Source organism: Phoca vitulina, unplaced genomic scaffold (genome assembly GCF_004348235.1).
Source record: "Phoca vitulina isolate PV1807 unplaced genomic scaffold, GSC_HSeal_1.0 scaffold5, whole genome shotgun sequence".
NCBI classification, from domain to species: domain Eukaryota; kingdom Metazoa; phylum Chordata; class Mammalia; order Carnivora; family Phocidae; genus Phoca; species Phoca vitulina.
Genome location: NW_022589708.1, coordinates 68,429,003 through 68,441,532, shown reverse-complemented (window position 1 = coordinate 68,441,532; position 12,530 = coordinate 68,429,003). Strand labels below are relative to the sequence as shown.

The 12,530-nt window shown below is 32.7% G+C and overlaps 1 protein-coding gene across 5 annotated transcripts in view; it reads left to right on the top strand.

The window, feature by feature from the left end:
• PDS5B (PDS5 cohesin associated factor B) overlaps positions 1–12,530 on the top strand; it is a 190,799-nt gene that overhangs the window by 103,597 nt on the left and 74,672 nt on the right. For all 5 annotated transcript variants that reach the window (XM_032403217.1, XM_032403215.1, XM_032403214.1 and 2 more), the window contains exons 12-14: positions 1,950–2,101; positions 3,273–3,386; positions 9,999–10,080. In XM_032403217.1, coding sequence (XP_032259108.1) covers positions 1,950–2,101; positions 3,273–3,386; positions 9,999–10,080 — 348 coding nt within the window. The remainder of the gene's footprint in view (positions 1–1,949; positions 2,102–3,272; positions 3,387–9,998; positions 10,081–12,530) is intronic.

The following is a 12,530-nucleotide window of genomic DNA, read 5'->3' as shown; positions in this document are numbered from 1 at the left end:
GTTAGATTTTTAAATTCAGATTATTCTCATCTTAAAAATGAGTTGGCTCTAAATGGTAGTCAGATGTTTAGCCTGGAAACTAGTTTTAATAAGTGACTTATAATGGCCTCTGACACAGCTTCTTATGTTGTTGGCTCTCTTCTGTTTCTTTTCATATGGGTATCAGTTGATAGTCTTTTAGCTGATTGTGTTATAATTTCTGTGGAGTAGAAAATAACATGTTTTCAACTTAGCACAGCTAAAACTAGCAGAACAGCATGCTTCCAGCCCTATCTTCTGTGACCCTAAACCTTTCCTCTTGAGTGAACACCCACTAGCTGCACTCAGTAATCATTGGCTTCTTAAGGAGGTGTACCATGTCTTCTTATTGTATTCATATTGCCTGGAGTATATTAGAGACTCAGTAAAGTATGTGAGTGAGTATTCATTCCCTCCTCATCCCCAGTGCCTTTCCTTTCTGGTGTGGGTTTTACTGGATTTAGGCTTGAGTAATTTTGGTGAAGGATGAAAATCATTGATGTATTTGGGGTTTAATTAGCAAAGAAAGTGGGAGGCCTGTTGGTAGTTGTGAATAGTTTTGACTATTAAATACTTTATGACATTTTAATAGTTGCTTATAAGGTTGATTGTGCTGTCTTCATCATTTAATGCTCTCTTTGGTAATGCTGGTTATGGGTAGAGAATAGATGGGCAGGAATTGCATAGTTTTCCCTCCAAATGTATAGGTATTAGGAATAACTTATTTTAACTAATAAATTTAGACTTGTCTTTATTGAATATTTCATAGGGTTTTAATGAAAGGTCCAAAAGGCATAAAGAAGGAAAAGGAGATTTGCTTCGTGGTAGGATAACAACCTCCTAAGTGTTCAAGTAGTCTTTTTCTTTGTTAGACTTGGAATTTGAGCTAAGTATCTGTGTATTGTTGGGGTCACATAAATTCACATAATTTTTGATAATCATGTTGTATTCATCATAGGGCTGCTTGGTTCATTCATACAAATATTAATTGGGTACCAAAAAATAATGGAATATATTTATGTTCTTGGCAGTATTAGAATATGCTCTATCTTTAAATTCTCCTTAAAGCAGCAGTTTGGGGAATTAGAGATAAGATAGAGAATTAGAAAGTTCCTACGAACAAATTGAATTCTTATTTTATGAGTAAGGCTTTTTGAAGTCTTTTATTTCAATATGTATCAGTGGATGGATGAGATAAGGACTGTTCTTAATCTGCTGTAAGTAATTTAAAGAAAAACTAAGAAGACTATACGATGAATGACAGACTGCAAAGAAACAAAAGAAACATCTGTGTAGCTTCATGAAGTTCTAAACATTACTAACATCTTACTGATTGTAGTGCTGTTTGTGTAAAATTAAAGAATAAACTCATCCCAAGTTAATGAAGCAGTATTAGATATATTATAGCAAATATGTATTTTAAAAAATAGTTGAATATATTCCTCTTACATTTGATTCTTAAATATACAAAATGAACTGAGTGTGTTTACTCAGCATTTGATAAAACCAGTGTCATGTACCTTTAATTGAAGTATATTTAATATACACCATAAGTGGAAAAAATGTATAAGGGATAGGTCACAATTAGCTCATTCTTTGCCTTTTAAAATTTTGTAGCATACTTTCCTTTACCAATTCTAAGTGACTTTTTGTGATGGTGATTAACTTTTGTTTTTTAGGGGTAACGATGGGTTTAAGATATTAAAGCATTAGAATTCTTTATACATGTTGATATCTCTGTACCTTATATAGTAGATGTATTAAAATGATAGTTGTGTTTTTTTCATAGTCATTATAAATTGATATCCAGTAACTGAGGATTGATGAAGATATATTGTGTAAAGCAACTTAAAAACAAGAAAACAGACTTTCCTGAAATATAATGTGAGCATTTTTAAATTTTAAGAAAGCGTTTTTGTTTTTACTTTAAGTGGAGAGTGCGCAAAGAAGCCATGATGGGACTTGCCCAAATTTATAAGAAGTATGCTTTACAATCAGCAGCTGGAAAAGATGCTGCAAAACAGATTTCATGGATCAAAGACAAATTGCTACACATATATTATCAAAATAGTATTGATGATCGGTAAGTTAAGGACACCATATCTAAAATACATGGTGCTTTTGGTGTATTAAGCTGTTTTGATTTGTTGTTTTAGGTAAACTGTTTTCTTTATAACTTTAAATTCTCTCAGTTTTTCCTGCAAGTTAAAGGTAGTGAGTGACTAGTTTTCTTCCACCAAGCCATAAATGAAGCAGTAATGTACATATAACTTTAGGAAGGGATACAGCTTTTATGTTCATTTTTGTATACTATTTTTAAACAGAGCTGTACTTAAGAGTAGAAATGTGTAATAATTTAAATTTTATTTCATAGGTTATTTTTCAAATAAAATGTTTTCAAATAAATGAAAATAAGCCTTTTGGATTATAGACATTTTAAATAAACAGTTTCTACCAAAGGATAAAAAGACAGTTTATAATTTTATTTGAAACACATTATCTGAATATAATCTTTGTATTTTTCTATTGCAGTATAAGGTTAGATCTTGTATGGATCCTAACCATTTAGTAGTAAATAGATCTGTGAATCCTGCTTGCAGGATTTCACTTGATTGGATTTATTTTAAATTTTTAGATCCAAATGGTCTCACCCATAATAGATGAGAATGAGAAAATTAAGAACCAGTAGGCCACCTTACAGTTTTAAAAGTTATTAGGAACTAGGACCTAGGCATCTTACGTTAACATTGAGAAACTTCATAGTTATTATTTTTATAAAATTGACATTTTTAGACTTTTTGAGTGTGCAGCATCATTGCATGGAGATTTGCATTATTATTTGCTAGTACCTTTTTTTTAACTTTTAACCAGGTCTTTTCATGATGCTTACTCCAGAAACTTGGAAGAATCTTAAAAATGTCTTTATAATTTTAACTTAGAGATGCATAGAATTTGTCATTTGGAAGGACCTGGTTTTTTAACACTTATTATTCAGATAAGGAAATTGAATCCCTCATATACACTCAGGGTCATGCAGAGGTAGTTATCTTAGCTGGGTATAGGGCTCTTGCCAGTACATCCAGCTAAATCTTTTTTCAGCCCCTCTTCTTATAGAAGGAATCATTGAGTTGAAATCTCCTCTCCATTTAGAAAGCAGAAACTTTTTATATGTATTCTTTGTGTGTTTTGGAATTTTATATACAAATTTAATACATAAAAAAAATCATTACAATACCTTCTCTGTGTTTTTGTAGATTGCTTGTTGAACGCATCTTTGCCCAATACATGGTTCCCCACAATTTGGAAACTACAGAACGGATGAAGTGCTTATATTACTTGTATGCCACACTGGATTTAAATGCTGTGAAGTATGTTTCAAATGTCAAATTTTGTTCTTTTCATCTTTTTCAGTGTATTGGATTTTATGGGGAATAAAACCACAACTGTATTTTTAAATGTTAGCAATTTATGTAATACAAACATTGTTTAAATGGTCAGATACAATAAAATACTTGGCTATTTTTTCAAAGGTACGGCTATCAACATGAGATTAACAAGGATTTTTGTAAGCAATTAAAAAATAGAGCTGATTGACATGGAATCTTTCAGGATTTGATTTTTTTCCCCAGACATTCATATTGTTGTTTCAAGAAGTATTGATGTACCTTTTTGTTTGTTTTTTTTCCTTAAGGCATTAAGGTCCATACTGAGAAAATCCTACCACCTTATTTTGACCTCATGCTCATTTGAATTTTGCTGTAGGGCAGTAGGGTACATATTTTTGTGCTGCATAGCCTCAACATAGTGTTATAGTTTGGCATACGGGTAAGCACAAATATATTTTAATGGCCATTTTTCATTCAGAAAATACTTTTGAGCACCTTTATACAGAATTGGCATTTTGGACATGGAAGAGACATTACTAATTGAATCATACTGATGGTTAGGAAATTGAAACCTAAAGATTGATTTGCTCTAGGTTTTAGAAAATGTAGGTCCTTTGCATTCCAGCAAATGTAGTTCAAGTGGGGGATTAAGGGGCATCTGGGTGGCTTAGTCGTTAAGTGTCTGCCTTTGGCTCAGGTCATGAGCCCAGGGTCCTGGAATCGAGCTCCGCATCGGGCTCCCTGCTCAGAGGGAAGCTTGCTTCTCCCTCTCCCATTCCCCCTTGCTTGTGTTCCCTCTCTCGCTGTGTCTCTCTGTCAAATAAATAAATAAAATCTTAAAAAAAAAAAGGTGGGGGATTAAACGTTCAGAAATTGGAAGTCTAAGGAGCTGCATATAATTTTCATTCCTACCTCTGCTTAATGGGACTTCTGACTTCTTGCGTGAAAATTATTATATGTGCCAATTACACCTTTCATAGAAACATTGAAGAAAAAGTTGTAGAGGGGAGAATGTAAATTTCTTATTATCTGCTGTATTTCAGGCAGAGGAGTATGTATTATCAGTGGCTGCTTTTGTGCTTTAACAGCAGAATTGAGTAGTTTCAACAGAGACTGTATGTCCATAAAGCTTAAAATATTTATTATCTGGCCTTTTATAGAAAAGGTTGCCAACCCCTCGTGTGATATTTTTTCCTGTTTTTCACATGAGGAACTGAATTCCAGAGGTCAGTTAACTTGCACAAAATCACACAAGTAGTAAGAGACAGAGTCAGGATTTGAACTCTACCTGGTTCCAAAGTTCATTCTTTTTATACTGCATACAGTAAAATATGTTACTACCATATTTAATTGATTTTAAAGCATACAATTGTCGTATGCTAACACCTCTAGAATTAGAGTGCATCCTTATATTCATGGTGCAATTGATGGCTTCTTGGAATGAATGAGAGTAAGATATATAGCACACTCCCCACTCCATCCCTATTTGAGACAGCCTGTGTAGGCTTCTGACTCAGCTCACCTGTCATTCATGAGTAAAAATGAAAGACACTCTTAAGCAAAAAATGGGAGTTCACCACTCATATATCCTACTTGAGAAAATTACTAAAGAATAATAATTTCTCTTGGTAAAAAAGGAAATTCAGAAGGAAGGAATAGGATGTAAGAAGTGACAAAATTTTCAAACACTTTTGCAGGTCTAAATAATGCCTATAAAAACAACAATAATAATAACAACAAAGTTTTCTTTACAAGGGAAGGAGGTGTAGATTAAAAGCTAGGTTAGCATCCTGGCTGATATTTAGCCAGCACACACTTCCTGGAACAGTATGTAAGATCTCTTGAGAGTCCCTGGGATCATCTGCCCACCCCACTTTCGCCTGTGCCTGGGCACAGCAGAAGGACTTTCAGGCCCTTGTTCTACTGCCACCTGTTCTGATTGATTGGTGCTGTGCCTTTGTGAAAAGTTTTGAATACTAGGTGGATCCTATCAGATAACAGCATGTAAGATGGTAGCTAAAATGTTCTGTGGTTCTTTTATCATAGAAGAGTGAGGACAGACATTGTTAATTAGGCTGTAAATTAAGTGTGTGAATTAAAAATTTGAGTTGCTCTGAAAGAACAGAATTAGAATGTTGGCTTCCAAAACCATAGGACCAAAAAAGAATTAATGAAAACTTTAATATGAGAAATGGAAATGAAACAGAATTGTAAATCGAAAACACTAAATAGCAGTTATAAAACTATATATATATATATATATAGATCAGGGCCGCCTGGGTGGCTCAGTCAGTTAAGCGTCCGACTGTTGATTTCGGCTCAAGTCATGATCTCCGGGTCATGAGATCCAGCCCTGCAACTGCCCCCCCCCCCCCCCACCTTGCACTCCTGCTCGCTTGTGCACTTTCTCTCTCTCAAATAAATAAATCTTTAAAAAAAACTACATATATCAGATATCATTCATCATTTAAATAACAAGTATGTTTGATTGAATTAAAAAGTAAAAATGCTAATCACAAGAGATACACTGAAAAATAATGCCTTGGAAAAGTTGAAAGTAAATTCCAACCTATAGATCCAGTAGTTTCTACAAAAATGGTTGGTAAGTGAATAGATTTTTATCTGTTTTAAGTTAAAACACTTAAGGTATTTATAATATTTTTTAGATGATTTTTTAATTTTAACCAACATTTTGGAATTAACTAACCAACTGTAAATCTAATACTTAACATTTTATTACTTTAATACTTTTAACTTTACATTTGTGATTTATTTCTCCAAAAGTCTTTACATTTATTATTATGAAATATTTAATGCACACAAAGAAATCACATGAGTTTCGAAGCATAGTAATAAAGTAAATATATCTGTGAATCTACAGCCAACTTGTGAACTCTTCTCCCTTTCATCCTCCTGTCTTCCACCTAGAGGAAACCACTAACCTTAATTATGTATTTTTCATTTCCTTTTTAAAAAATAATTTTATCATGGGGCGCCTGGGTGGCTCAGTCAGATAAGCTACCGACTCTTGATTTCAGCTCAGGTCATGATCTCAGGGTCCTGGGATCAAGCCCCATGTTGGGCTCCATGCTCACGCGGAGGCTGCTTCTTTACCTCTCCCTCTGCCCCTCCCCCCTGCTCTCTGTTTCTCTCTCTAAAATAAATAAATCTTTGAACAATAGTTTTATCAAAAAAATAAAATAAAACAGTTTCATCATATATATGTATATGTATCCCTCATAATATTTATTTTTGCTTATTTTTGAACATTATGAAAGTGAATTGTGGATATAGTCTTCTGTGAACTTTTCCCCCCATTTTCTTATGTTCCTAAGATTCATCCATAATATATATAGCTTGTTGGTCATTCATTTTCTTTGTCTTTCTAAACATTATTAGACATCTTATTTTTTGTAAATCTTCTGGGTCTTAAATTTTGTCTCATCTTTTTTTTCATTTTCCTGAATAGTAATAATCTTGATGTTTTCAATAATGTTTCTAATCTTATCACATTCCTCACCACTCTGTATTATAACATCTGTCTTACTTTATTCATTTACATTACTATTCTAGCCCAGAATTCATTTGAATTTATAATCTCTAATTAGTTTGAAAGGCACTTAAAAATAGCTGCTTGGCAGGCAGGTTCATGGTGAGAACTTGTTTGATAAGATCTTTCTTATGAAAGAACCATATATTTTATTCTGTGACCATATTCTTTTGGGGAAGACAGAATACTTCCTATATTTAAAATTTTTGATGTGTATCAATTTTGGGTAAACCCCTAAGTTAACTTTTTTTTTTTTTTTAAGATTCATTTATTTGAGAGAAAGTGTGCACATGCACACGTGTCTGCGCAAGGGGGAGGGGCAGAGGGAGAGAATCTTCGAGCACACTCCCCACGGAGTGGGGAGCCTCACTCATGGGGCTTGATCCCACAACCCTGAGATCATGACCCAAGCCCAAACCAAGAGTTGGACACTTAGCCGACTGAGCCACCCAGGTGTCCCACTAAATATCTTGATTAGTGAAAAAGAGAGCAGAGGCAGGCTTGAGTACTCTCCGATCATGATGTGTGTTGCCACCTCCCCCAGGCTTCCTAGAACAACTGTTAATGACAAGAGTTAGTGGTAGTTTCAGGTGTCATGGATATGATGTCTTTCATTAGGCAGGCTCTCATCTAGACCGTTTTTGTACTGCTGTGTCTGGTGGGCAGTTTCGCCAACTGGGAGCAGAATGTTGGAGGAGAGGTTCTCTTCAACATTTGTACAGGTTTCTGACAGCCACCCGATGGTAGCTGTCTTTTTCTTTGAGTTAGTGCAAAGCCCTAGTGAGAAGACTAGACAGGTAATAACTGTAAGAATATCCATTCTCTAATCAAATTTTTCATGTTTATTTAGTGACAGAGCTGGAATTCAGGCTCATATTAAATTATATTTGTCTTCCTGTTGTAGTAATATTATTTCTACTTTTTTTTTCTTTTTTAAGGATTATTTAGGAAGGCAAGCACAAGGATAAATTGTCTTTGCTGCTTAAGATAATTTTATTAAAGTACTTGAGAGGATGGTTTCCCTAAAAATATATTACAGTACAAAATCTTAGTTAGTGATGGTCGCTTTTTGATTTACACTATAGCCATCATAGTTTATAATGGAGCTTTGGAATTGCTTGAGATTTCATCTTTAAATCAAAAAATAGCTATTAGAGGTGTAATAATTCCTGCTTTATTTTAAGTATTTTAAGTGAAGGCAAGTTTCAAAATCCAGGCCTGTCAGAAGTTGTAAGTAATGATGAAGTGTTAAGAAGCAAGAGATAATTCATTGACTTTGGAGTTCAGAAGTAATTTCACAGATGACTACTCTGTTTCTTTGAAAATTATTTTAATTACATAACTCTTAGTTACTAGATTTTTATAGTCCTCTGTATACTGGTCATTTTTCTTTTAATGTGTACATTCTTAAAGTGTTTCAATTAAACTTTTATGGAAATTTAATAACTTGAAAACAGTATAGTTATTTTAAATTTACCTTCTAAGTTAAAATGCTGTTGCTTTGCCAGTACCATTTTGAGATGACTACTGTAAAGGAATTTAAGTGTCCAAATTTAAACTATTTCCATAAGAGTATCCAAAGGTATTCTTAAAACAGAGTGTTGAGGAAAATGAAAATTTTTAACAATTAATTGTCGAAAAAAAAGGTGGTTTTATATGCTTTTGTACTATATTACTGTTTTATGGCAGTGCTTAATATGTGTGATAGTGGAGGTTAATGAAGTGTAGGTAATTGACAACAAAATAATGAAAAGTATTTGGTTTTGGAAAATTTCCTTTTCAAATATTAAAATATGTGTGGTTCTGAATTCTGTAACTTAATATTTCAATAACATTAACTTCTCATGATTTCTGCATATTTTCTTGAGTATGTGTATAATTTTAGATTTCAATTTCTGTCTGAAAACATCAAAAATTTTGCCATATAAAAATAATATTCACTTATGTATAGTAATATGTAAATACATATATTTATATAACCTAGTAAATATATATAGGATATAAATACATGTACATGTCAAATTTATGTAGTATAAATATATTTATATATTTTATATGGAGTATATAGAATATGTGTTATATATTATAGGTAATAATAAATGTTTTATTTAGTTAACTGTAACAGCTATACTTCAGACTGTAGGCCTCAATGAGTCCTTAAAAATCTAAACACATAGGGGTGCCTAGGTGACTCAGTTGGTTGGGATTCTGACTCTTGGTTTTGGCTCGGGTCATGATCTTAGGGTTGTGAGATCAAGCCCCCTCTTGGGCTCTGCACTGGGTGGGGAGTCTCCTTGAGCTTCTCTCTCCTTCCCCCACTCACATGTGTGCTCTCTTTCTCTCTCTCTCAAATAAATAAATAAATAAATAGATCTTTAAAAAAATCTAAACACATAGATTCTACCTCTAAACAGAATTTGAGGATTAAATAAAACAAGTGAGAGCTTTTTTTTTTTTTTTTACATCGGTTTGGTTTAGACATTTTAATCTTATTATAATGACTAACTCTATATACTTACCTATAAGTACATAGTCTACATTTTTATAATAATATACATAAACATGTAATATATAAAGTTACAATATAAATATTTCTGTTTTAGGAAAAAGTATACCCCATTCTCTCAGCACTAGAACTCTTCTCTGTTTGTGGCTTTGATTCCTTTTCATCCTGCCCACTGCAGGACCTTACTCCATCAAATATTCCTTTGTTTCTCAAGTTTATCATCTCTGTAGGTAATTCCTATATCCTAGTTTACACACATATTGCAGGTAATGATAGCTCTTCCCTATTTTTATACAAAACAAAACACAACCACTTACTTTCTTTTGGTACAGATATCCCTTCACATGTTCATACCTCTTCCCTTTTGCTCCATACATCGTCAGTTGCTTAGTTCTGTGAATTTTACCTCATTAAAAAAAGAGATGACAGAGATCTCTTTTTTTAATTTGACCTTAAAAAAAAAAACAATATATTTGGAATATTCTGGAAGGATTTTTTATTGTTTTGTTATTTAAATTTATGTGTTTGTGTTTTGCAGAGCATTGAATGAAATGTGGAAATGTCAAAATCTGCTCCGGCATCAAGTGAAGGATTTGCTTGACTTAATTAAGCAACCCAAAGTAAGTTAAATTTAATGAAAAATTTTCCTTTGATGATAAGTTTTGTAAAACGCATGTATTTTAGTTACTCCTTACCATTGCTACAGTGGTGTTGAACAACTGTTTCTGTGTGGAACTGTTCTACTCCAGAAATTATGATCCCTAATTTAGAACAATGAAATCTTTAAGAAACTTATTGCATAGAAAAATTTAAAGATTACATTTACTATATCTATAAAAAGTGATACCCAACAGGAAAGAGAATGTATTTCTTTGCATTCAGAATTAAAGTTTTTTTGTGGCTTTAAAAAAACCAGGAAATGACTCCATATCTTTGAAAGCACAGAAAATAGAGTAAAATTGCACTTTATCTTGCCACACTAAAATGCTCCCATTGTATAGTCTTATGGTTTTAGAAAATATTAATGTCATGTAATTTTAATTACATATCTTTATATTTTTACTTACAATTAATATTACAGTAATCTTAATGTACTGCTTGGTTTTCATAATTATAAGTTAATGGTGGTATTCATCCAGTTGATGAATCATATTTTATTTTTTAGACTTTTAGAATGATTCTGGGTGTTCTTTTTCCCTAGAATGTTGTTTGAGAATGTTGTATATAGGCCTATAAAAGTTATAATTCATCAAAAAAGCAGTATGTGTGGCCATTTTAAATTGCATCCAAGGAAATATATAACACACAAAAATAACAATATACTGTTATTTTTAATTTCTTTTCAGTCCTTAGTTGAACCCAGTCCCCTAACCCCCCCCCCCCAAAAAACAAAACAAAACATACATATACTGCATGCTCATAGAACAGAGGTCAGTAGAGAGGAGTTGTTTCATGTAAGGGGAGGCGAATAGTAACCTCTTTGTTTATGGTTTATTGAAACCTGTAATTATTGAACCTGCTAGAATAAGTTTTTTCTTATAATAGATGACTTAAAACTAATTGTAGTGATTCTGCTGTTTCAGTACTTTGTCTGCCAAGGAACAAAATTGGAAAACTCCCAATTAAGTTAGTGTGCTTCAGCCAATAAACATGTATTTTCAGTCAGTGTTCTAATGCAATAAGTTAGTGTATTTCAGTTAAGCTCTGGATAAAGTGCTCCTGTTTGCTACCTAGAGCTGTATTAATTTACTTCCTTTTGGTCAAAGTTGAAAAGGTGTTAATTAAAAATACCAGATGTTTTTATATGCATGTATATAAAATTATTCCTGATTTTAAGCATTATTGAAGTCATATAATAGCAGTAGAGTAGTATGTTAAGTGTGCAGATCATATGTTGAACAGCATGATGTGTGAGACTAATAAAAAATAACTTTGTTTTTGACTGTCACTGTCCCTTTAAAATTTATTTAGTGGGAACTTCTTCCCCTTGTCTGTTGATAGCAACTTGGGAGGGTCTCATGACTTCATTCTCATGTGAAATAACAAAATACAGTCTCAATTCAATTAAAATGTTTTAATGTCTTGTACTTTGTGGAATTTTCCTTTAAATTGTCTTAAAATAATCACTGAGTTGTCCAAGCTAAAGAGGGAATTCAAAATAATTACTGAGTTGTCCAGGTTAAAGAGGGAATTCTCATTAATGTGATGTGAGGTTGATGCAGAAATCAAATGGAAGAAGATGGTAGCCCAAAGTGGAATTCTAGTGAAAGGAGAAGTAATAGTCTCTTATTACTTAGTATTCATTTTATACCAAGAAATATAGTAGACATTAATAGAGTTAAAGGTAGAAAAAATGCAAAGCTGTGTTTATCCTTTGGGTGTTTATATTTCTTCCTATTTTACTAGGAAGACTCTTACATACTTATTAATCAGTGAATGTTTCTTTGCCTTCTTCATTATTCAGTCTGATAAATATTCTTATTTAGTTCAGCACTGTAGCCCTTCTACTTTATTTAACTAAATTCGTTTACTCAGTGTCACTCAAAGTGACATTATTTCCAGTATTGTACTCTTGTTGATGCTGTTTCTTTTTCATGTGGATCAATTTCTTTACAGCCCAGCAATACCTGTTTCTCCCCAAATTAAACAACAGAAATCTTACATGATTCTAGACAGATATATTCAAATACTTTAAATTCCAAATATTTGGGAATTAATTCTTGTATTTTATGTTTTGTCTCTTGCTTCCTCTTAGGAAGCTCCTTGTGAATAGGGATGGTTTATTTGTGTATTTATTTGATTTGTTGCCTTCACGCCAATGTTTTTCTAGTTCAGTGTATTATATAGAGTTGCTCAAAAACATCTTTTTTTAAAGAAATAACACTAACTTGGTGCAGTGAATAACTAGCACTCTTAGAAACATCTTTTGTACATGTGACTTTACATGGGGTACAATGTGGTGAACACATTCATTCACTGAAATAATACTATGTTGATACAGCAAGTAAGTAGCACTCTTGGAAAAATCTTTTGTACATGTCAGTGGCATCTTTTTAAAATTGTCTTTATC